We start from the raw sequence: 26,580 nt of genomic DNA, 5'->3' as shown, positions 1-26,580 counted from the left end.
CAGTTCCCAACGTGCCGGTAATGACTCAGTGAAATTGGGGTGGGGGGGTGGGGTGGGGGGGGGCAACAATGTGTAGAAGCTGCTTTTTGAAATTAAGCAGTAAACCGAACAGAGCTCCTTTTTGTGTCGTGCCACTGATTTAAAATGTTACCTTTTTGTTTCTCATCACTTTCAGTTCAAAATTGTTACTTTTTAATTTATAATAAATTTATATTATATATACAATGACTTATATATAACAATGACTGTGAATTAATGTTGTTTTTCATCTCCTAATGTCACATAGTTTATGCCATAATACACTTACCACATTTTTCATTTATACAGTTTTCACTGGACTCTGTGACAAACTCAGAGATTCATTATTTTGGCGCACTTTTCCGCAGTGTTCATTTACGCACAGCTCTCTGAAGGTCCCGCTGAGGTCTGGACCATTGCAGCATCGTCATTCTTTCCTTTTTCAGTTGTTTTGTTGGAAACGAGGTTTTGTGCGTGGGATCATTGTCCTGTTTCATGACCCAGTTTGGGTCGAGCTTTAGCTGTAGCACAGACGGCCTCACATCTGACTCCAGAGGACGGCCAGAACTGTCAAGAACTTTAACATTAAACATGCTAACTGAGGCCTGCAGAGTCTGAGATGGAGCTTTAGGCTTTTTGCATTTTCTCTGAGCGATACACGGTCATTCTTTGGGGTGAATTTCCCGACGTTCCCAACCAGCAAACCACCCAAACCTCTGCTTTTATAGAGGTGCTCACACGTGCTGATGATCAGTTCATCAGGTGCATTTGATTAGCATCACCTGGCTGCTACAGAACTCAGTGTATTCTAGTTTTCCCTTAATTGAGTCCCGTGAAAAGTTTCTTCCTCACATGACGTGATTCTTACCAGATAGGTTGCTGCTTCAGGTGAGTGTACAGGTACACCTTTTCCCCTTTCTTTTCCTCTGGAGCGCCTGACACTGAAGAGGAGGATGAAATATAACAGGCAGTGATGGACTCAGGTTCGTTTCTAGAACATTCTTTAAAAAAGTAAGAGCACTGGAGCAGCAAAGTGAAATAAAAAATGATTTCTGAGCTACGATACCTGGTGATTTAGGCTTCGTCTCCCCCGGATTTTCCCCATCACTGCAAAACAGATTGTAAGAGTGAGGAATACAGTGACAAGCGAAAGTGTTAATGAACAGACTCAAAGGAGGAGGTGCAGATGCTCACTCAGACTTGGGAGCCACTGAGCTTCTCAGCTTGCTCTCCAGGCCCCCAAAGAAGCCTTTGACGTCAGTCTTGGACGTGTGTTTAAGGAGGCGCTCGGCAGCGTCCTTCTTCCCTGACAGCCAGGTGTTAGCCTTGTTGAGATAAGAGTCCAGACCAGCTGGAGCACCACCGCGATCCAACAGCTCCGAGGGAGATGGCTGAGACTTTCCTGAGAAGAAAAGCTCAAAATGCTGAGTGCTAACGTTGCCTAACAGCATCTCCCAGCAGCTACCTGCTTTGCACCGTCTGAGGTGGGGGGTTATTTTCACAGGTGTTCACTGAAGTACTTAAAAAAAATAGGCCCGTGTGAGATTTAATGAAGTGAACGCTTCACTTTAGCCCAGCAGCAACGCAGTGAGCTGGAAACGAAAACAGTCATTAGTCTGTAAGATTGCGTTCACAACACAAAAGTGGAAACATGCTGTTACTCTGTGTTAAATCAGGGCTCTCTGCAGTCTGCAGCAGACCTTTGTGTGTCACTTTGCGCCGCAGTGCAAGTTGTTATAAGCAGAAAAAAATATTTAACTTAGCAGACGTGCCTGCAGACTCGCTGATGCAATGCACTGTGTCACAGTGGTGTACTAATCACTCAGTGCTTCCTGCTTGCATAAGCACAAACACTACCTTTATTTGTGATGCTGCTGCAAGAGAAACCACAGAGCCAAACCCTGCTGGTAACATTCCCTGAATCAGCACTGAGGTGTCTTGTTTTTATAAAACAGACACAAACACAGATGTCTGTCTTTTGCACTTTTGCAGCTAAAAGTTGGAAAAGAAAAGCCTTTAATTTGGGCTACAGAGGCTCAGCAGCGTTTCTCTTAAAAAGCAACACTTTACAGTTGCTCTGAGGTGGCGTACAGACTGTTTTCAAGAACTTCAGCTGATCTTACCAACGTAATAATAAGTGAAGCACATGGTCATGAGGTTTTTTGCCGGGCTGTAGTCGTCCATCTGGTAACACCTGCAACAGAAAAACAAAACAAGAAAACACAGCATTTCTTCAGATGTGATCCTATGAAATAATGACTTTGGTGGAAAATATATGAATTAAATATTATGTAAAGTATGCAGAAGTATATTTTTAGCACCCTTTGTCTGTTTCTGTGGAATTTAAGCAAAAACCACTCAATGCTGAATTTTCTGAAACTTGTTGGAGAGGTAAACAAATGAAGATGCATTTACTGGATTGGGTGTGTGTTTGAGGTCATGTTCATGCAGAAAATCTTCAGCGATCCTGGAGAATTATTGCTCAACACCACTTTAATGATCCCAAAAAGGTCGGACTCGTTGGAAGGAAAAAGTAAAGAAAAGAGGAGCAGCTCTTTCTGCACATTACTGCAAAGTTTTTACTTCTTTTTGTTTTGTGGCACAGTTCAATTTTCTAATATTACCGTATTTACTTACAGTTCTTTTAATGTCAGAATGTAATGTTCTTGACAGATTTATCTGATCTTTTATGTAATCTGTGACTGATTATTAACAGCTGAATAATCTTCAAATTACCTTGAAAATGCACAAAGAAGAATAAAAACCTCGAGCTAACGAGAGCGCCACGTTTGGTTCAGTTGGAGCAGCATTTGCAAGACGCAGCTTTGATTCCAGCTCTGCTAAAAACTTATGTCACATGACCACTTATTCAAAATGATGGCTCAAGTTCACAGTAAAAAAAGTTACATTTGGACCGTATTTACTTACTCAAATAGCACAACTGCAAAAGACTGCACGAGTCTGTAGAAGGTGGCCTCGCTCACACATTTGGAGTGGCAGCGCTGTGAACACAGTACAAGTACACGTCACTGCAAGGAAACAACATTTCAGGAGAATATAACACCTGCGCTTCTTTCTTCACATGCATCAGAGTGATTGTTTTCCCGTCACATGACCAGAGATGGGCATCTGATTACTTTTTTCAAGTAACGAGTAAAGTAAGGGATTACTATTGCAAAAACGGTAATTAGATTACCGTTACTTTCCCGTAGGAACGCTGCGTTACTAAAACCGTGATTTTTTGCGAGAATGTCTCATGACAGTGACGTAAGCAAGTGTGACGTTTGTGACAACAGCTGTGTGCAGATCAACAATGGATCATATATCGAGTGCGGGAGAGAGTATGAGCGTGCAGCGTTTAAAGCGTGGAAGTACTGACCTTACTTTGAGTTTGATTCCATAAAAAGTGACAAAAACATTAGTGTCCGTTGTGCGTGGGAAGAAAACTTCTTTTTACAGCGAAAAAAATCCCCAAAACTTCCGAGCAAGCACCGAGTGCGCTATGACGTAATGGGAAACTCACAGAGAAACTCGCGGATTCTTCCACTGACCGCTGCGGCACACCTGCACCAGGATAAACCTCCGCCTACCCTGCTCCTGCTTTACAGGTGAAAATAGAGCAACAGGACCGCTAGTCTTTGACTTTATTTATTTTCTGCTGTGTTTTACTTGCATCTATTTGAAAGACTGAGTGTAAACACACAAAAATATTTTATTTTATGTGCTGGAATGTGCAGAAATTAGGTTTAAATATTAAACAAATTTCTTCCAGTCAGAGAATGGTGCATATAATTAAATTTTTGCTTGATGCATAAAGTTAAAAGATTAAAACTAATAAAACAAGTTTTAAAAAGAGACTTTTCCATTTGATTACATTTTGTATGATGGATTATGCAGAAAAAGTAGAATTGGGCTGAAAGATCTATCACTTTATCACCTATTCAGGTTGTAAATCGTGTTTTTAAAAAGTAACTAAGTAACTAAGTAATTAATTACTTTTGAAAATAAGTAATCAGTAAAGTAACTGGATTACTTTTTTGGGGAAGTAATCAGTAATTAGTTACTGATTACTTTTTTCAAGTAACTTGACCAACACTGCACACGACAAACAAGAAAACAATTGAAAACACATCTTTTTCAGCTAATGCCGTATTCACCAGATTCCCTCCTTCCTTGATTAAACCACAGTGTGTGGTCAAGACAGCACAAAAGATCATCGGCTGCCCTCTCCCCTCCCTGATGGACATTTATTCCTCCCGCTGCCTCACCAGAGCAGCAAACATTATCAAGGACAGCTCCCACCCTGGCTTCAACATGTTCAGCCTGCTTCCCTCAGGGAAGCGCTACAGGTGCATCAACACAAAAACCCACAGACTAAAAAACAGTTTCTTCCCCAAAGCGATAACCACCCTGAACTCACACATGCACAGATAACACAGCCCCCCCACTTCCCACTTCCTCTATGGACCACCACTGTGCAATACCAATCCTATGTGCAACAACTCAACTGTATATACATAACACTATTTATACCAATTCTATGTGCAATAACTCAACTGTATATACATAACTATTTATACCAATTCCATGTGCAATAACTCAACTGTATATACATAACACTATTTATTACATATTACTTACGGCTTGTATATTGTACATTTTTTTTATATATATATATATATATATATATATATATATATATATATATATATATATATATATATATATATATATATATATATATATATATAATATATATATATATATGTTTTTCCCTATGTTAATACTGTCCATATGTACATAGCGCTGCAGAACTGTACCCCCCCCCAGCATGTTTACACTGAGTAGGAGATGCTCTGTATCTCATTGTACAACTGTATAGTGACAATAAAGGCATTCTATTCTATTCTATTCTATTCAGGAAATGACTGAGCCTTGAGCTATGAGCCCGTGAGATGCTTTTAAAGACTTTTCTCTCTGTAACAGCCAGTGGGCTCAATGTTGCAAACAGTAAACGAGTCAGAAAGACGATGGTGGTGTTGGTCAGGGTTTGCTGGTGGAATTTGTGGAAAGAGGAAAACAAATACAAAACAACAGACTTATCTCTGCGGCCACAGCTCAGCCGCTTCCTGTTGATGTGAGAACATCGAGAAGGCCAGAAGGAGCTGAGGATGCACAGTGTAAAATCTACACATGGTGGTTTTATCAGCAGTTTCCAATTTTATTCCAAGTTTATCATTTGTTTGAACACTCGTTTGTTTTTGACTCGAAACAAACCCGACGGGTCAGCAGCATCTGTAATTTAGCACTCAGGCACCTGTCTGCATGTAAAGACAGGTAAGAGAGATGAGACTAGAATAAAAAAGAAGAAGAAGAAGAAGAAGTGCAAATGACTTCTTTAGTGAACTCTGATGGAAATTTGCTACAACTGGCAAACAAACCCTTCACTGTGTCTCAGCTCTAAAGTGTTTGATGACTACCACGTCGGGCTGGAACTAATTATTTCATTTAATCTGCTGATTATTGTTTGGATTAACCATTTAGTCCTTGAACCGTTTCCAATGCTTTGTTCTCGTTTGTATAATTTTGTTTATTTAAGAAAGCAAACCCAGAGATACGCCGGCCTCTGGAACATTTATCAGGAGGGGATCAGGGGCCTTTCCAGAGACGCCGAGGCCGTTCAGCTGGATATCCAGGAGTCTTCTCAGCTGAGAAGACAGAACAAGTGGCACGTGTCTTAATATTGAGGACGTGAAGAATGAGATGCAGAAAGCTCAAGGACTTGAAGAACCACCATAACTAAAGCTCAGGAACTTTGCCAAGAACTCAAAGAGGTGAATGAGAAGCAGAGCTCAAAGTGACAAAACGGGAGGTGGAGAATCTCGACAGAGAACTCCCGAGAGACAAAAAAGAAAGTGAAAATGATCAACTGAAGGTTGTGGGAGTCGCAGAGTGTCTTCAAGGAAATAAAAGAAAAACCTGCAGAAGGTCTCAGAGTCAGAAGAGTGTTCAGCTGAGCTCAGTTTGGAAACAACAAATTTCATCTTGAGATCCAGGAGCTGCAGCAAACGCTCAAGTAAGAAAAAGACTCGAGGAACCGGACAGAAGCCGCAAACCTCAAGACCTTCAATGTGACACACTGTGACTGACGCTCCGGGAGGGCTGAAGCGACAGGACTGAGGAGGCCCAGAGGGTCGGAGAAAAGCTACCAGCTGACAGCAGGGCAAGCTGAGGGAGACAGAAAAAAAGCAGGAAGTAGTAGTTCGAGACATCGTGGAGCTCACACAGATGCTCAGAAACACGTTTGACAGTCCAGGCAGAGAAGTACGAAGCCGAGGCTGCGGAGAAACTGCACCGAATGGCTAAAAACAAAATCAGCTGCCAGAGTGAAGACGGCTTCAATTGCAGTTACAAACTTCTCATTTGACAAATAAGTAATCAAATCTCATATGTTGGTTATGCCTGTGTCTCTACACCAAATTACTCCATCACAGTGCAGAAATGAAACCTTCAGAGTGTTTTGTTTGAGTTCCTTAAAGCTCATTTTTGCACAATAAAAAGCAGAAAGGTCGCTTTTTGTACAACACAGCAGCAAACGGAAAAAACAAAAGAATTTAAAAAGGACACAGAGGCTACTAAACTGGCTCGTAACAATGTGCAACAACATGTGACTGTGTGTACTTTCAGTCATTAAAAGGAGAATAATGTAACAAAAAACATCTAAAAACACAAGTTTGAAGTCAGCGCCACTTTAGAATAATATCACCAACCGAATGCTGTTTTTAGATCCTCTGCAGCAGCACAGTTTCCACCTCTGAGGAAAGTTGTTTTCCAAAAAGTCCGAATGACAGCAGCAGTCAAAGAGCTCCAACTCTTTGGAGCTGACGACACTGCAGCTCCATAGCAGTAATTTTCTCAGTATATTCTGCCATGGTTTACTCTTAATGTCACTTAATACCACCACTAACATGGTGGGTAATTATCTTCATGCCTCTAAAATGCGTAGTTTGTGACGTCTCTAATAGTTTCCAAAATTGCCTTAGATATGAATGAGCAGCGGGCTCGACTGAGAAGAGAGGAAGACTGACTCACTGACACAGGTCGGCTTTTAAAGAAAGTCTGAAACTACTTTTTAATATCACTTTATCATAAATGCTTCCACATAAACTGGAGTTAGAAATTAAGACGTTGCCAAACCGAATATCTGTAAAGGCAGTGCCGTCTGCTCTTCATCAATGTGACGTTAGCTTGCTCGTTGTTGGTCAGCACTGTTTTTGCTGCTGTGCTTGGTTCTTGAAATGTTCGCATAAATCACATTTCCAAAGGTATGTTGCACAAGTACACACGTTTACTCAGCAGTTAAGCGCGCTGTACAGCTGTCTGGTTAACAGTCTTGATGGGCGAGTGTATGTTTACGTATAAGATGTTTTGAATTTCGATGCTTTGAGGAGAACAAAGCAGGAAAGAGCTGATCGTGGACTTCACTACAAAGCAGGCGAGGAATTACAAGCCCCTCATCATCAGTGGCACGCCAGTGGAGAGAGTGGACAGTTTCCGATACCTGGGTGTCCACATCACTCAGGACCTGTCATGGTCCTGTCACATCAACACCCTGGTTACGAAAGCCCGTCAGCGTCTCTTCTTCCTCAGAAGACTTAGAGACTTCCATCTGCCACTGAAGGTGCTCAAGAACTTCTACTCCTGCACCATCGAGAGCGTCCTGACGGCAAACATCTGCACCTGGTTTGGGAACAGCACCAAGCAGGACAGACGAGATCTGCAAAGAGTGGTGCGCTCAGCCGAACGCATCATTCAATCAGAGCTCCCTGACCTGCTGACCAAAGCCAGGAAGATTATGATGGACCTCTCCCATCCCAACAATGGACTCTTCTCACTGTTGAGGTCTGGGAAGCGCTTCCGCTCCCTTAAGGCCAAAACAGAGAGAATGAGGAGGAGCTTCTTCCCCCAGGCTATTCGGCCCTGAACCAGGTGTAGGACTGGACTCTCCCACACACATCACATCACCACACGCACTCTGGTTTTTCTTCATGCACACTTCCTATAATTTATAATCTCTTTCTGCTATTTGCACATTTTTTTACTGTAAATTTCTAAGTTAAATCTGTAAATTTTGTATAACCTGTAAATTGTAAATACTGTAAAACCACTGTCATTTAATGGTCGGGCATTGCATTGCACAGCTACAAGCATTTCACCTCATGTCATACTGTGTATGGTTGTGTGTGTGACAAATAAAATTTGAATTTGAATTTGAAATGACCTGCCTTTGTATAATGGGTATAACGAGGGAGCGTTTGATTTTCTCCGGACTTACCTGAGCGCTGACATACTTGGCAAACCACTCCCTGCCTTTTCCATTCTCTCCACTGCACAACTCTCCAAAACGAGCCTTCTCCTCTTGGTCAAAGTCCTCTCTGTGAAAACATGGGGCTGCTGTGAAAACACACTTTAAAGTCAGCTTTGATGAAAATGAAACAGAGAAATCTGAAAAATACAAAGAAGATGGTTCTGAAGTTTGGACTGACAGACAGACAAAGGCCGAAGATGTAAAAAACAAAAAAGACTGGCAATCACTGATTTTACATCACTGAGCTAACAGCCAGCTCTTACAGGTGATTTCAGAAGATTGCTTATGTTTATTAATGTGAAAGATGTCACTGCTGTCCCAGTGAAACAGCATGGCTTTAACAACGTAGTGAAATTACCTAAAAAGTAGGTAAAAGTAGCAGCATTGCAGGGCAGCAAATATCCAACTGCATACTGCACAACATTCAAACTCATCTTGCGTATTTACTGTCTGCCTTCATGATGCACAGCTCGCTTAGTCATGCATTACTGCACTAGCATCTACAGGATGCGGCTCATCATATCTCGAATCCTTTCACTATTATATTAACCCTTTAAGACCTACCATAGAACCAAGGCTGCCAGAGCTTACTTTATATTTTTACATGCTGTGGAGCCATTTTTGGGAGCATTTCAAGTTGCTATACATCAATACAACTGTTATAGCCCATATTTTAATAATATGTATGCATTAAGTCCATAGTAACTACATAAATTGCAAAAAAGTGCAATAAACTACAAAAGAATTGAAAATCGTTTTTGGTTTTTTTTACATATACTTCTACTTGGAGAAATTTAAGAGGCTTATCCCTCAAAACTTTAAATACAAAAAAGTTGCAAAAAATAGTTTCCAACAACAGGAAATTTATTTTGAGTGTCTTCATAGTTTTATTTTTGAGATACACCAATTTTTATATACTGCAGGAAAAACAAAAAACAATCCTATGATGCAAATTTGCAAAGAAAACAGCATGTGCATCAAAATAAACTATTTTAAGCAGTGCAATTTGAGTTCTAAGCATCCCAGCAACTATTCAGAAAAGCATAAAGTCAAACATGACTTACAAAAACACCAGTATAGGCTTTTAAGGCCTACAAGTAAAAAAACTACATTTTCCGCGAAAATGACATCACTTCCTGTTTCGGGCAGGTAATGGCGGACATGCGATCGTTTGCGCTGATGTCTGTTTCAATGTGGGAAGTGTTACGAACAGCTGATCGGATCGGCAAAGCGTGTTTCTGGAATATTATGTTTTTGTTCCTGCAAGTGTTGTTTTTGCAAATTTGCAAAGAAAACAGCATGTGCATCAAAATAAACTATTTAAAATTAAAATTTTTGCAAAGCTATATGTGGAAGGAAACTGTGACCTAGGACAAGCTGATGGCATAAGATGTAAGTACAACTCCTCCGGTTTCATATGCAAAAAAAATTATTGCGCTAGCTTACGTGGTTCCGGTTCTACAGGGATTTAAAAATAGTTACGCAAAACGGAGCGTGCCCGCTCCGACCGGCTTTAAAGGGTTAAGGGACAATCAGAAATCCACTAAGAGGGTGATGAAGATAATGAGAGATGACTGGACCGTCCCAGACAAAGGTAAAGAGGGCAAACTGCTGAATCAGAGTTCTAATGGCAAGAAGATTTTACTTTAGGATGAGATGTGTTATGGCATTGACCCACAGAGAGGTCACCATGTGACCTCTCTGTGGGTCAATGTGCAAAGAGCTCAGTGGTCAATGCTTGAGGGGTCAGAAATAAACACACCTAATAAAGTTCAATGAAATATGAAGCTGTCCTGATATTTAGAAGTGTCTTTGACCAACCTCACATTTCACTCCATTAGATTTCTTACGTCAGCAGACCAGTGACCCCCGTGACCCTGCCGCAGTGTCACGAGAGGCTCAGCGTGTAAACCATGAAGCACGAGCACCAAGGCCACGTGCTAAGCACAGAGGCCACTGTTCAATTTCTTCACATCTTAAAATATGCTCGAGTGATAACAGCAGAACCACCCATGTGTGTGATCATATAGTGCAAACACTGCTGCTTTAACATAAACGTGCCCATGGCTACATTGAGACACCCTGGTTGGAGTTTGTAACCTCCTCTGTGTTCAAATACCAACGATATCTTTTCCTTATCTGGCTTCCTGGACAGAATTCAGCACTCTGGTAAATGTCGACGCCACCTTCACCCTACAGCTCTTTCCCTGCGTTGATAATTTGGTGGCTTCCATCCAGACCCACACAACGCTCACCAACATCTCTCGCAGGCGCTGTCGGACCGTCAGCTCCTCTATGACCCACTTTGGAGTTTCTGTACTGTAATTAACGTCCTGCATGTATTTTTACAACATTTCTAGTTTCATAAAGACAGGCTGTTAGAAACATCCACTAAATCTGTTGTTAAAACACAAACACATACAGACGACATCAGATAAAACCCATCACGCCTACGGTAGACTCGTCTCCGCGATCAACATGGAGGGCTTACAGACTCTTTGATCTAGACTTCTCCACATTCTTTCTTTCATCATCACAAAACAAGTTTCAAAAATCTAAAGGCGAAAGGCTAACACCTTTTCATCATACCAACTTACATTTTAACAATGCAAGTTAATCCAACGCCCTTTTCAGTAAACACTGTCCGCAGCAACCTCACATGACTCACGCTGCTTTCAAAGCCCACACTTTTGTGTGGAGATCAAAGCATTTCAGCCCAGATCGTCTTACCCTGCCTTGCTGATTTCATGTGGTTCAGATCTAACAGTTCACTTTCAGCAAAAGACAAAAACCCCCAGAAAGTTTCAATAGTCTCAAAGAACGACTGAAACAAACAGCGGATATCAGGATGATCGTTTCTCTCATCTTTGTCCGTTTTTTCCAGGGATCCCTGTTTGTAATTTCCCACATGTATGGCACAACTCTGATCTGTTTCAAGTCAATGACATTTCAGTAAGTCAGACCTCTTCTATTTGCAAAACATGATGCAACAAGTATGCCACTGATTCATCCTAAAAAACCCACAATTTTCAAGTTGCATGTTTTCTTACGAATGCCGACGCTGTACAGACGGTGTATACTTGTGCAATTTCAAAACTTTGCATCATTTTTCTGTCATTCTGCAAAAACTTATGGGATTACTCCATCATTTACCAACACAGAGAAGCAGACAGTTATTCACAGCTATCACTATTATCCATATCACTAATTAACCTTTAGAATGTGTGAGGAAGCCGGAGCACCTGCAGAGAACACACAACATTTTTCTGTGGCTCTAATGTTTCTCAAACTCTTCCAGTCAGCTTCACAATCTCATTTATCAAACAGATGTGAGCTGTCCTTTTTTAAGACTCACTCAAACACAAAAGACCAAAAACAGTTCAAAATGTTGCTCCTTACTTTCCATGAAACACCTTCTCCACATACGTCTTCATGAACTGCCTCCTCTCCACCGTCTCGGCGTCGGCCTCCTCCCCGCTGTGAGCTGACGAAGACGACGACCTTCTTAGTTCCCATTCATGAGAGGGCGGGTCCATGTCATTTTCACTGTCTGCCGACTCTGTAGCATCGCTGTCGTTGTTTCCCTCCTCTGACTGGTGGTGGGAGTTGGGCTTGGTTGGAGCCATGGGCTCTGGCAGCTGGTGGACTCCTGTGGAAGAAGCTGGCTCTGGGGAGAAAATGTCTGTGTGTCCTTGGTGTTGACCTCCATCTATGTTGAGAGTCTTGGTCTCTGACGGTAGGTCGAAGTCTATTAGGTTGTCCACTGCCACACCCTCCATGGTGGAAAGCCTCTTCTTTGTGACTGTGCAACAGTGGTGTTAAACAGAGCTATTTACTGCTGTGCAGGAACATGAGAGTGCTGGTCCCAGTTTAGGTTTCCACTGAAGCCGCCGGCCTTGCTAGGTTAGGATTCTGCAGATCATTCCACCCCTGAGGGTGCTGACCCTCACAGAGTGAACTCACAAAGCATCTGTGGACCAATGAAAGAGAGAAATCAGCAATATTAGACCATGTTAAAATAGACCGTGTGAACATAATAATTTTAAAAACACACTTGACCTGCAATTCAAACAAATATCACGTGGTTTGATAATGTTAAACACCATTAACAAAGGAATATATTTGGCCAAAAGCTGCAGTTCCTGTTACGTCCACTTGAGGCTATCTTTGAAAGTGAGCCAGTCCCCACAGATTCCCATTTTAAAGCGCTCACATGAATAATTTTGTTTGCAGTGAATGTGTCCAGTATGTGCGTCTGTGTGTTACATCCAATATACAGATGCAGTATGTTCACCAAGCTAGGTAGCATTAGCTGTTAACTTAGCAATCCACACTCATGCCCAAATATGGTCACTTCTAGCTCCAAGAAATGACACATAGTAGCTAAAACATTGAAGCCTCAGCAGGCAGACTGCAAAACCAACAGCCACGTCCATCTTTTATATACAGTCTATGCACAAACGTTCTCCTAATACACAGGTTTTATGCTTTATAAAAAATCATGCCATGTGTTACAAAAACAAAAAAAATAAATCTGAGATCTTTTTGTTGCTGGTGTGCTGAAGTTTGTTTTTTTACAAATGTTCTCAGTAATATAATTTCAGACCAGGTACAAATTCAGAGCATTTATGTGAAATTGATCCGTATACAGACATCGGCATTACTCATTCTGAAGCTTTACTAATAACCTTTCAGTTACTGATTAAGGAATTTCCAGCCACTCCTACTGCAGATCACTTCAAGTTCAGTTCATTTAATGTGATTATCGAGTCCACTACATTGTCTCCTAATGGAGATTTGTCTCTGGCCAGAAAGTCTTTTCCTTGTTGATGAATCTAAAAGATTCAGTTCAATATTTATTAAAAAGCAACATCATGATGATTTGAAACATTTAGAAAAAGTGAACAAGCAAATCAGAGTCCTGAATACATTTAGATCACCTTAAATATATTTAAACCTGGTTTAGCTATAAAGCCTTGAACTAACATTTTCCCCCCGAGTTTGTCCTTAAAGCAGCATTTCTGCAGGACTTGGTGCAGTTTTGCAACAGTGGTTGGGTGGAGGTGCTGCCTTAAAGGCCAAAGTCAGAGAGTAAAGTAAACAAACACCTCAAATTACAAGAACGACTGCAACCCTTACTTTGCTCTAAACTGAGACAGTGCTTTGCGACGGTCAGTCTAAGAATCCTTTTCTGCTATGAAAAAGTGAAAACACCCCTAATGAAAAGAAAAGAGGGTATTACAGGCCGTGTAGCTGTAAATGTGAATTTAACCGCCAATAACAAATTGTTATGTAAATAAATCTATACAAGTTTACTTCTTTCTAAATTTGAGATGATAAAACAAAACCAGTGTGACATCTGACTCAACACCAGGCCTATAAAACGTGTCTATGGTGACACGGCACTTCTTATTTAAATGCTTAAGGTGTGAAAGTGAATATAATTTCCTGTTGTTTCTGATCGCAGACATTCTGCAGGCAGAGTTAGCTGAGCAGAGCAAAGTATGCTTTGTGGTCTGACATAAAAAACCCCACAAACCTCCTGATAGGACACGCTTGTCCTCCCTGACTCTGATGCTTAAAGAAGGAGAAGAAGATCTTTGTATCTCAGAAAGCTGATCCTTACCTGGATGCATCAAAACAGATCTACTGATCACTTCTCAGAGGGAAAAAAGAGCACGAAAGAAAACGAGCAGCATGTTGTAGCTCCACACTGTCATTTAGATTCTGTTCAGTTGTCCTTGCTTTGAAATCTCACATCCCGTTCATCTCTAAACCTCAGTGTTGTATTTTTAGAATCTATTCTTTCATCATGTTACAGTGCAAATAACAGGAAGTTGAAATGATTGATTAAAAACCACAAAGAAAAAGGCAAACAAATCTTAAACTGCACTGCTATACGTCTCCTGACACACACACCTTTCATGTGGTTTGAAATAAATGCCCAGTCATGGGCCAGCATCACACTGCTGACTCCTCAAACGGCCTTCCCAGGATTCTTCACCCAGCAACAGCTGGCATCCTTCACACACACACACACACACACACACACACACACACACACACACACACACACACACACAGCCCCTGGGCCAATGCTTGTCATGCAGCTCTGAAGATGAGGTTATATAATGCAGCATTTAGTGAGTAAGACCGAGGGTGAAACACTCGAGATGCACAAACACACTCATGTGTACCTAAACACCCACATCACCAAAGACAAAGCAAACGTCTGGCCTGCAGACGCTGCTTAACTTGTGCCATTTACTTACATTGTTTCCTCTGAGCAGGACGCTGGCTGGACCTGCTGTCCCCGGTGACACGGCTTCCTCGCCTAATAAAACTAAACACCAGGGGGCGCTCTTTGATGTGTCCGCAGTCTGGCTGTCACTCTAACAGCCATGGTTTGGTGTGCAAGTCTGAGTTTAGGTCAGGGTTCAGCATCATTTTTGACAGAGTTAAAATCACATCGAGTAACTTAACTGGATAAGTGGTAAAGAAAATGGATGGATGGGTCTTCATTTACCTTTGCAAACAAATCTCAGTATTATTGTTTCTGGGTGGGAAGAATTTTATCCAAGAATCTGTGACCAACCGTTATATTTTCACTCGGGATTGTAAACTGAGTTTTGTTCATTTGATTTAATTTTCATCAGGCTTGATTAGGTTTAAGAATGGTTGCTAGGTGATGGAGTCTGTAATAAGACCCGCCCACCTAAGGAGTAAGAGCAGGAAAGAAATAAATCAAAGATATGTTGATGACAAATGTATTTGTGTTACAGCAAAACAAATCTAAGTCTCCATTCGAGTCGTACTTTTATTTACTCAAACCCTCTGAAGGTTAAACGTGGAAAAATACTGGAAAAAGTGAGCATCTTATGTGAAGTTTAAACCTTGTTTTGTTCCTTTCTGTGATTAATCGGACACACTGGACTTCTGGTTATAACTCAGTGTAAGACTTGACCTTTCATTGTCATTGTGTTACCTTTATTCGAGTTACGGCTTACAAAGATCTCTTAGACCTAAAGGCCAATTATAGGCTTGACAGTAAGCCATTGTGTTTCATACTATTTTAAAGCCTTGTGCCAACAAAAGGCTTATCAGTTGTTGGTTTTGTCGTTTAAAAAAAAAAAGGGTGTTGCGTTTCCTTTCCCATTGATTACCTTATGAGCCCTTCAGATTTATTTTGCAAGGCTTGGCATGGGGCCACATCCTTGGTTGGCAAAGACTTCCTGTAGACAGGGCGCTCTTATGAATCACTACGCATTTCCTGTTAAGGTGAAGTCACAAGATCTTTGACACTCTATTGTTTATTGCAGTGGAAGTGTAGATGGTAGAGGTTTCCACAGACACGTCACTGGATCAGAGGTGATCTCTGTTTGGCTTTTTGAGCCTTCAACAGTCTGCACTGACGTTGGGTCAGGCGATTGTGGAGAATGGTCACTCCTTGGGTTTTCTTTGGTTCTCAAGCAGTAGTAGATGGAGCAGATGAAGAACGGCCTGCTGGTTGAACTGGTGCCAGTGTTCAACTACAGACTTCAGCTTTTTCTGCCTCCATGTCTTCTTACAGCTTTGAATAACGAGAGTGGTGTAATTCTCTCTCGTGTTGGTCTTCCTCCACATAGCACCAAACTCCAACTTGGATCGCTTATTGGACTTTTTTCATTAACCACAGTGAAATCATTTCTTAGCTAAACCTCGAGAGTTTGGCTTCATTTTGGATCTTTAGTAGTGGTTTAGAAAGGCTGCTCATCAGAACTTTTGCTAAGTGGAGTCTTTTGTTCTTCATTTAACAAATTCTCCATCTTTAAACATGTTGCCAATGAACCAAACTCGACGTATTCGTCTTCTGACAGTGAGCTCACTTTTCGCTGCCCTGATTATTTCAGTATTTCAAATATTTCAGGAGGTTGTGCACGACCCCTTTACAATCTGTCAACATGGGGTGGCTGATAGCTTTGTAATTAGAGCCCACACCATATGGGCATTAATACCCAGAGCAGCAAGTCTCCGGCTTACATCCCAACAGGTCAGAACATTAGGTGCATTTTTATGCCCATGCAGTTTCTGTCTTTCTTTCTACACTATCCTCGTCACTACAGGCATAAAAAACGTTCCTTTTCTGAAACAGAAACCTTCAGTTGAACCGTGACTTGTCTCGGAGAAAGCAACTTAAACCACGATAAATAGTTTTACAGGTCATCCAGGCCTTCATGTTTTTAGACATGGCTGTAATTGAATCATCTGATCATGTTTAAGTGGTAAACATCTTGCATGGGTTACTGAGCATATGTCCTACAGTTAAACAGTCGTGCCTGTGATGCTGAGAGTGTGAAATGTTGCTTGTCACATCTCTCCCCTGCAGCACTTCTTTTAGATGCCCGAGAAAACAGCAAAGCCCCTCAGTCAGCAGTCGTGATTCCCTGTTGAGGATGGATGGCAGCGGTACAATCACCTGCTGGCCAGTGACGCCATTTGGCCTGATTAATGTGCCCCGTCCTGCCACAACAAATGCACACACACACACACACAGTCAGGGACTCTATAAATCACACTCCTCTCTGACTGCAAAGGATGCAGGATTTTTGCTTCCCTGAACCAGAAAGGGAGCTCCCAGCCCCCCTCCTTCTCCCTGAAAATACACAAACACACAGTGACATGCAATCCCTGAACCCAAGTGCACACAAACACACACACAGCCCCTCCAGGTAGCATGCACAGAGGAAGGTGGTTCAATCGTGATGAAAGATACTATGAAGCTCGAGGGCTCCACACCAGCATCGCAAGACCTTCTCCCATCTCATTTTCAGAGTGTGCTACACGACTCACACAGGGAAGCCAGAGCCGTTACGCAACCTTCCCCCCGAACCACTCCACCCCCAGGAAATATTATTCAACACACTTGTCTGCAAAAAAAAAAAAATCTGAACAACGAACAAGGCACCCCCGACACAGTTCATCCATCTCTGTCGCCCTGGCTTTCTGAGCCTAAAACACCAAACGCAATCCAATAACTCAGCTTTCTCCACTATGTCAAGCACGGCATTACAGAGCATCAGCTCAGTGCATAAGCAAGGTGACTTTAAGGTCGCCGGCTCAGGCCACTCATCCAGTTCTGTTCTCAGAGGCATTCCTGAACAATGCTCGGCTTTAATTCAGGTGAGAACCAATACCCGACTTGGGACTTCCCTGACCCACAATCCTTTGCAATTTGAGAGGGTACATATTCAGTGTCCCCATTAATGTGCCTACTGGGATGTCTCAGTTACCAAAACAAAAGCAGTGAATGCATTTTCTGGATCTTCCTTTAGAACACACACAAAGTCTGAAAAGATTTGGGAAGGAGGCTACTTCTCCTTCCTCCTAACTCATTTTCTTTACATGATGACATCCACCCTGTTACGGTAACACCCTTCCTTGTATCTCAGGTATTGTGAAATAATTTAATTTTACAACTTTCACAATGTTCCAAAGCAGTGAAACAGTGTTTTGTACTGTAACTGTATTCCAAGCAGTCTGCAGTGGAAACTGGAATATCCACAACCTGCACTGGGTCTACTGGCAGCAGCCTGCTAGTGACCAAAGCAATCACAAGAAGGATTGTGGTGCAGCACTGTACACCTCTTTGTGACTGGTTTCAGCATGCAACAGCCAGCAAAAACCCGCAACCGGTCAGAGACCAAGACGATAAAAAAGATGGATGTAGCTTTGTGGAGGGAAAACTATAGCTCATCAGACGCCACCAGATGGCGATAGTTGTGATTGGAAAAAGGCCTTAATGTCTGTTTACAGAGGTCAAGGCCTTTCTTGACCTCTGTAAACATTTTGCTGCCGAGTGGACTGTCACTCATGTTGGGTCATACACCCTGGTATTTGGCTGCAGTATAGATCACAAGCTACTCATTACAGTTAAATAGTTACCATGCTGTATATGGAATGTATCCAAACCTGTCAAACAGGTCAGACAGCATGATGACAGAGCAGACAGCTATTACAAGTATTTAAAACGATGTTATTAACATCTCCAGAGCTAAGAGAGTACACGGGAAAGCTCACAGTTTTAGAGACCAGAAAGACTGAAGTCTCTTCCCGATGCCCATCTTATGAGGAAGTAATAAAGTTGTTTCTAACAGAGGTGTTTTAGCTGTTGGCTGGGCAATGAACCTTCATAAAATCAGATAATGCTATTGTGGATGTTGAACTTCCTAGTGCAGATCCATGCTGTGATAGCATTTTACGCATTGCACCTTTAAGAGGCAGCAGGGAGTGGGTGCTGTGGGAGCAGTGGGGTCAGAAACTCGAATCTTCAGAGGTGCAAATAAGATTAGACGATCTCAAAAAGAGCTATTTGTGTAATTACAGGGTGTTAAAACAAGGGGGAAGTGAAGCTGTGTGGGACAGTTTGGAATAACTGACAACACTAATAAATGCATCTTTATAAAATCCTGCTACCCAGCCAATATATCAGTTTAACATCAGTATAAAACTGAGTTTTATGGTGCAATATAAACATGATCTAACAGCAGAACTACAGCGGCAGAGAGCGACGGCTAAAGCTCACAGGCTTCTGTCACGTGTTCAGTGGATGTATGACAAGCAGAAGTGTGTGACGGCAGATTGGTGAAGGTGTAGAATCTCGGCTGAGGGGCCTGCACTCCAGATAGGATCTCCTCACCACACAATAACTCTAAATAATGTTCTCAAACCTCATCCACAACATCCACCATGGATTTTTTTATAGTGGTAAGAAAAATCCAATGCAGAGGTCACAGAGAACAGGACTCTGTACAACACTAATACCAGCACGTCAGATCTCTTCCTTCATTTTCCAAACATGACTCCCTTGTGTAACGTTCCCATTTCCTCGTAATGAATTGTAAATTAGAAAGAACATCAGTCGCAATCTCTGAGAAATAGCATAAACCCTTTCCTCGTGCTTCACGACAGAAGGCAGAGGCTGGAGGGCAGCACGGCGATGCAAGCTTCATTTATAAAGGCAGCTAAACACTTCTGCCCCACAGATGAGGAGAACTGAGCAGTGAATGCTGTAAAAACTGACAGGACGTTCATCTCCGTGCAGACTTCCAGATACCACCAAGCACAGTCCCCATCTTTGTCACACACACACTGTGGTGGTTCCACACGGAAGATGGAAATAGGCACATCTGAGAAGTCTCAGTGTGAAGGAGACCGTTTTTGCTGACTGCATGATAAAACTAACATGTTGTATTGAACATGGGCTCCCCCCCCCCCTCGTGGACTTCAGAAGAGGCCCCCTAGTGGTTATTAAAAAGAATGCAGGTGTGAACACAGTAATCGCACTTGGTGTGGACCAAAACAACCGCACAGAGAGCCTCGGAGAAGGTGATCTCGGTGTGGCTCCAAATGAACTGTAGAGGAGTTTGTTTCCAATCCAACTAGTATGTATGCTGATAATATGTTGCTTTTTTCCCCTTTTGTTTGTTATTTATTACATTTTTCTTCCACAAGACATTCATAATAAATTTAAAAAAATACAGGCAAATATATTTTGCATTTCTTGTCTTCATTTTTTCTATAAAATCGCAAAGGACATCTTTCACAGTTTACTGCACACGCTCCTCTTTTCAGTCCACATTTACTTGACACTATTGCATGTCAATAACTTCTGTCTGATCTCTTTGCCTTTGCTTATATAAAAGGAGTTCTTCCTCCCTGCTCTTGCCAAGTGAATGCTCATAAGGGAACTGCCATATTGTTTGGGGCTCTTCATCTAATCTTGAAGGGTCTTTGGAATATATCAAAATATAGATTTTCTTCTTGGCAAAGAAAAGCAAAGTATCTGAACTGAAAAAGCAAAAATCAGTAAAATGATATTAAAAGCTGGTAAACCTGACAGTAAAGTAAAGGTGAGCTACTCTCCCATATTCATTATTACAGTAAAAAATGACAAAATCCTATATTTGGATGACACATCTGACGAATGTAAATGTGTCTCTACATCCTTAAAAACGATGCTCCCTGTTTTGGTTTAAATCCACCGCCTTCACTCAAAGCGTAACAGCTCTCAGCGAGGTTTGGCTTACGAATACTCTCCAATCACAATCTGTCACGAGTTCATTAACATATGAAAAGTTCTAAAGGCACGAAGGAAGCAGGAGCTCCTCATCATCGGTGACCCGGGCGGACTGACAGCTCCGAGGAAGCGGCGCTGAACAAACATACACGTTTCCTGGAAGGCTGGGAGCTCCGTGGAAGACTAGAAGCTGACCGTCAAGCCATTTTAAGGCAAACAGGGAAACCCCACGTCAGTCACAGAGAGGTTCGTCTGCAAGTGCAGCCGATCACATCCAAACGAGAGCGGCTGCGGCGTCCAGCAGCCCTATACGCGTTGACCCCAGAGCCATTCAAGCGACCACAAACCCCGCTGCACAATAACGTTTAAGACCCGTAAATTACGCAGTCCGGAACATGTAAAGTGACATCTGATGAGCTGACAACGTAAATAAAAGCTGTACGTACATGAAACATCCGGTGCTGGACGGAGAAGAAGCAACTCACTGCTGCTCGTACGCGTCGCTCCTGCGTCTTCTTCTTTTTCTGTAGGGGCGTTTTCGAAAAGACCTTTAGTTGCATTACCGCCACCCTCTGGATCAGAGAGTAGCTCAAACCAGCTAAACCACGGATTTCTCCTCAGGTCTGTATTCTCTAACAGTCTCATCGCCAAAAAACACAAACAGATAAAAAAAAAAACGAAACAAAACTGTGCGCATATTTGGTGTGGGGTATTTTTTTTTTATCACCCCGTGATCGTCTGCCAAAAAATGATTGCCCGTATTTAAAGTGTTGTAAACGGCTTGTTGGCGTATTATCTGTCAGACAAATGTCAAACCTACCTCTCATGAATGATGTAAAGTCATTTTGAGCCACAAACAACATACCTGATACAAAGAAGAAGCTGCATTCAGTTTTTATATTCTTTATTTATTCAGCTAAAAAGTCTTAGCGACATCAAAATGTCTTTCCTGACAGAGATGTGGCCAACAAGGCAGCAGAATTTGTAAGAAATATGACATCAGTGCTTTGTGAAGGTATAATAAGTGTCCAGCAAAGACGGGATTGATTCTAATGGAGGTACAATAAAGAAGAATCATATAGCCTACTTGCAAAACAAGTCCACGCTATCTCCACGGACGCAATGACGGTGCAGAAGAGCAGGCGTGACAGCAGTTTTACGGTGTTTTAGTTGTAGTGCAAAAACCCAGGACATGGGGCTAAAATGTTCTCATCCGCCTCAACCACTCGTAGCGTTGCATGAATAAAACATTTACCGCTGGTTCAATCAATGGTCAGTACAAACGTGTTAGTTATACTGGATGTTAAAGCCAGCTCAGAACCTCCTCTGGTATCCAAAAGCTACCGCTAGAGTTTAAAGGGGCGCAGTTTTCGTTTTGCGGTTAAAAGCCGCAAAAATGCGCGCACGGAAGTGTAAATGTCTGCAGGTGGGCTGCAAACAACCTGTTCATCTATTGTTTTGTTTATAAAAACACGCAGGCAGAACTGACTGGCAGCACAAACGAGTTTAAATTTGAGCAGCAGCAGTGCGGGAGTGTGGTCGTTTAAGAACACATTGTTCGTGCAGGTTTTCCGCGTGTTTGTTTCACAGAACATGAAGTTAACTTAGATAAATGAAGGAGAAGCCAAGGTTTAAGATGAGGGCGGACTGTGTGAGGTCCTTTCCATAAACCCGAAATCTTTGCGTATCATTTTTGGCGCGTGCCACAGACGAACACGTCACATCAGATGTTAATGAATTTAATTTGCCATGTGCGTAATTACGCGCATCCTTCTTGTTTTTGGGCTGCAGACTGTGGGAGGCTGCAGCTACTTATTAATGTCAGTGTTGTATATTTTATGATTCAGACATGGATATAACACACTATCAGAGTTATCAGATGGTGGCGCATGTTAGGAGCTGAAACTCACTCACTAATGCCTTCATACCCTCAAATGAAAGCTGAACATCTACACATTATGTCTATGTCCATTAAATAACTATAACTGAAATATGTTTCAGTAAACAAGTAAGAAAACAAAACTTGTGTCACTGTTCAAATCTGCATGGACCCAACTGCAGTTCCAGTTAAACACTCGTTCTGACAACATTTCCCCCTCATTCAAAATAAATCCACGCTCAAGTCTCGTGCTCATTGGACAAAGACAGCTGTCTGTTTTTAACAACTTCAGATATCACAGAAGATAAAAAACAAACAGATTTTTTTTTTGTTTCCATCTTCAGTCAGGAATCGTCTGCCAGTCTCACCCTCCACTCTGAGCTCACTTGTGAACAAGACCCTAAGATACTTCAAATCCACCTCCTGGGGTAATAAGTTGTCGCTGTGCCAAAAAGCGATTTCTGATGTTTATATGTGGTTTTTTTTTAATGTGGAATTGGTAAATAGACTGTAGTCAACAGGATTTACAAAGGGGTTATATATAAAAATAAAGAGATGTCTCTCTAATATTTTTAATATTTTACCTAAATTATAACCAATCCAAACCCTTTTGGTCACGTAAACATTTTATAGAACTATTATGTTATTTTTGTTCCATTTCTCCTGCCCTCGTGGCTAAATCTCTCTTAAAAACAATTTTAATGCCAATAATCTTTTTAAGTGGATAAAAATGGGATATATGAAAGTCACTACCAAAAAACTGATTGCAGCTTCTACCTTGTGACAGGAATGTTGTTTGTGGCTGAAGATGACTTGATATCATTCATGAGAGACACATTTGACAGATGTTTCACATTTTAAAGGCCAACTAGTCATTTATCTAATCTTAATCTTATTTCATCTTTAAAATTCAAATAAAATCTTTCACTTTTTGGCAAATACCCAAAACCACTTATCAGTTTCTGGCACAACACCGGCTTCCAAACCGGCAGAATATCTTTCAAAAAAAGCGAAAAATAACAAAAGCAAAATAAACAAAACAACCTGAATTGAATCATCTTGTAATGCTGTCGCGTTCAAATAATACAATGATGCCAGAATGTCCAACACGTCACTCAGCTGTCTTCTTCACTACCTGTGACCAGTCATTTGGAAATGAACTCTCAGTGTAAGTACCTGGGTTTGGCCACTTGGGGGCAGCAGAACAAGACAAAAAACAACAGATATGAAGGCTGTAGAAGCTGCTGCGTGGACACACTTGAAAAGTGGGCACATGCCTCTGAGGCCAGAGGCGTTCTTGGGCTTAGGAGGGTTTAATATATACAGAACTATTATTTTTCATTTACTTGAATTAAATTATTTTGGAAATGATTATAAAATAATTTCAATCTTTTGTTATTGCCTGAGTAAATCATATGCCATGTAGTGGCATAGCCTCTAAATCTAATGTGTATTTGGCAGCCATTAAGTAAAAAGCATTGACACACTGGGAGAAAGCTGCACTTTGAGTTCCTGGTTGTTAATGCTGACCCACATTTACAGCAGGTCTGCAGCTTCCAGACTAATGATAGTGGTGGATCCAGAGGGTTAGCACTACTGGATCAGATGGACGCTGTCTGACATTTCTTGTTGAGGAAAAAGGTTTTTGAGTTTGATCATAGTTTATGTTAAAATACACATTTCATAATGTTAAATACATTAAAAGGCATTGACCTGTTAACATGTGTTAAATATGTAGCAAGCTTCACTGACATTACCTGGATTACCAGTGTTAGGAGACAGCATCACCACGTCCATCTCCGACACTGAGAAACTCTTAATGAGGAAACTGTTTACCCCCTAATAGATAAACAGTGGATTAAAATATGAAGCTATCATTATAGGGTCTTTACCTTATAATGTAAAGCATCCTGAGACTGTTGTTGTGATTTGGTACTGTACCTGAAGTGAACTGAATTCAGTGGGTCCTGATCAAGCATCAGCTGGAACCACCAACACAGCTGCTCCCTTTGGTAGTCATTTTTGATGGTTCTCTTTATTGTTTTCTGCTTGTGTTATATTCTTAGTTCCTAGGTTTCTGTCACTTTGCCTTCCCCATGTTCCACGTCTAGTCACTCTTGTCTCCATGTTCCCTCTGTATCCCCAGCAGTGTTGGTCAAGTTACTTGAAAAAAGTAATCAGTAACTAATTACTGATTACTTCCCCAAAAAAGTAATCCCGTTACTTTACTGATTACTTATTTTCAAAAGTAATTAATTACTTAGTTACTTAGTTACTTTTTAAAAACACGATTTACAACCTGAATAGGTGATAAAGCGATAGATCTGTCAGCCCAATTCTACTTTTTCTGCATAATCCATCATACAAAATGTAATCAAATGGAAACGTCTCTTTTTTTTAAACTTGTTTTATCCGTTTTAATCTTTTAACTTTATGCATCAAGCAAAAAATTTAATTATATGCACCATTCTCTGACTTGAAGAAATTAGTTTAACATTAAACCTATTTTCTGCACATTCCAGCACATAAAATAATTGTTTTTTGTGTGTTTACACTCACTCTTTCAAATAGATGCAAGTAAAACACAGCAGAAAATAAATAACATCAAAGACTCGCGGTCCTGTTGCTCTATTTTCACCTGTAAAGCAGGAGTGGGGTAGGCGGAGGTTTATCCTGGTGCAGGTGTGCCGCAGCGGTCAGTGGAAGAATCCGCGAGTTTCTCTGTGAGTTTCCCATTACGTCGTTGCGCACGAGCTTGTTTAGGGTTTTTTTCGCTGTAAAAAGAAGTTTTCTTCCCACGCACAACGGACACCAATGTTTTTGTCACTTTTTATGGAATCAAACTCAAAGTAAGGTCAGTACTTCCACGCTTTAAATGCTGCACACTCATACTCTCTCCCACACTTGATATATGATCCACTGTTGATCTGCACACAGCTGTTGTCAGGAACGTCGCACTCGCTTACGTCACTGTCATGAAACATTCTCGCAAAAAAATCACGGTTTTAGTAACGCAGTAACGCAGCGTTCCTACGGGAAAGTAACGGTAATCTAATTAGCGTTTTTGCAATAGTAATCCCTTACTTTACTCGTTACTTGAAAAAAGTAATCAGATTATAGTAACGCGTTACTACCCATCTCTGATCCCCAGTCAGTCATGTCTCCATGTCTAGGTGTCAAGTCTGTCTTTGTGAATGTCCCATGTCTCCTGTTTTATTTTGATAGTCCTTGTGCTGTGTTCCAGTGTATCTAATTTCGCTTCCCCTTGTCTCATTATGTCTGATTAGCCCCCAGCTGTGTTTCCCTCCTGTTTTCCATTCCCTCGTTACTCCCTTGTGTATTTAAGCCCCGTGTTCTGCTTTGACCTTTGTTATGTTGTACCACTCCATGTGCTGTGTGCGATGTACCGTAACTCACCGACTCCCAGCTCTGTATTTACCAGTGTTCTAGTTTCCGGTTTAGGTTTTGTTTGTCTCTTGTTTTTGCTACAGCACAATAAAAGCTGCGTCTTTGAGTTCATCCTTCTGTATCCATGAGTTTGGGTCCTCATCCTGCCCACCACAGCACCAAACCTTGTCGTTATTAAGCTCTATCTTGGAGAAACACACATTTGATTAACCTTTCATATGTGTTGGTGGAGGAGATATTGTGTTATCCCAGAGTAGCTGACTTTTACAAGTAGAGGAAGGGCACGAGACTTTTCCCTAGCTGTGTGTTTCCATATGAAGGCCAACCAAAACCAGTTCACTCAGGATCTCACAGGAAAATCAAACTAGAAGTCAGAGAAACACAGTTTATTGAAAACTTTAAAAAACAAAACACACACACACATATCCAAACTTCTCCTGTTATGTTTACACAAATCCCTGAGCCAGTCAAAAATGTGGTACTTCCAGTGTGGTATCCCAGCTTTTGCCAGAGACAGGATTTAAGAAGGACGCATAGAATTGAACCCTGATTAGAAATCTATAGAAAAGGGAAGAACAACAGAGCCCCAATTAACAGCTAAAAGTGAAAACATATTAACTAATCAGCGTATTGCATAGATGCATGCCGAGTGGCAGCAACCTTTTCTCCCTTCTTATGGGTTATGGCATTAGTGAAACGGGGTCGCTACACAAATTTTCCAGTGTGCAGGTTTACTGTTGTGGAGTGGCGTATTTAAACCCTAACAAAATCCTTATCAGAGTCTAACAATAAGTGTAAGTGAAAGCAAATAAAAAAAAAACACAAGAAAGCACAGTAAATGAAGGTCTTGAA

At 41.4% G+C, this 26,580-nt stretch overlaps 1 protein-coding gene across 2 annotated transcripts in view; it reads right to left on the bottom strand.

Moving 5' to 3' along the window:
* The window catches only part of kiaa0513 (KIAA0513 ortholog), a 29,401-nt gene extending 8,414 nt beyond the window's left edge, over window positions 1-20,987 (bottom strand). For both annotated transcript variants that reach the window (XM_084936532.1, XM_084936533.1), the window contains exons 1-8: window positions 20,888-20,987; window positions 11,786-12,356; window positions 8,354-8,453; window positions 2,947-3,020; window positions 2,142-2,212; window positions 1,213-1,420; window positions 1,085-1,125; window positions 887-959 (exon numbers count right to left, since the gene is read on the bottom strand). In XM_084936532.1, coding sequence (XP_084792658.1) covers window positions 887-959; window positions 1,085-1,125; window positions 1,213-1,420; window positions 2,142-2,212; window positions 2,947-3,020; window positions 8,354-8,453; window positions 11,786-12,165 — 947 coding nt within the window. In that variant the 5' untranslated portion in view covers window positions 12,166-12,356; window positions 20,888-20,987. The remainder of the gene's footprint in view (window positions 1-886; window positions 960-1,084; window positions 1,126-1,212; window positions 1,421-2,141; window positions 2,213-2,946; window positions 3,021-8,353; window positions 8,454-11,785; window positions 12,357-20,887) is intronic.
* Between the last annotated feature and the right edge of the window lie 5,593 nt (window positions 20,988-26,580).

This window comes from Perissodus microlepis, chromosome 7 (genome assembly GCF_051167445.1).
Source record: "Perissodus microlepis isolate ML-2025 ecotype Zambia chromosome 7, ASM5116744v1, whole genome shotgun sequence".
Taxonomy (NCBI): domain Eukaryota; kingdom Metazoa; phylum Chordata; class Actinopteri; order Cichliformes; family Cichlidae; genus Perissodus; species Perissodus microlepis.
The sequence above is the reverse complement of the archived record's forward strand: the minus strand, read 5'-3'. Positions and strand labels throughout refer to the sequence as shown.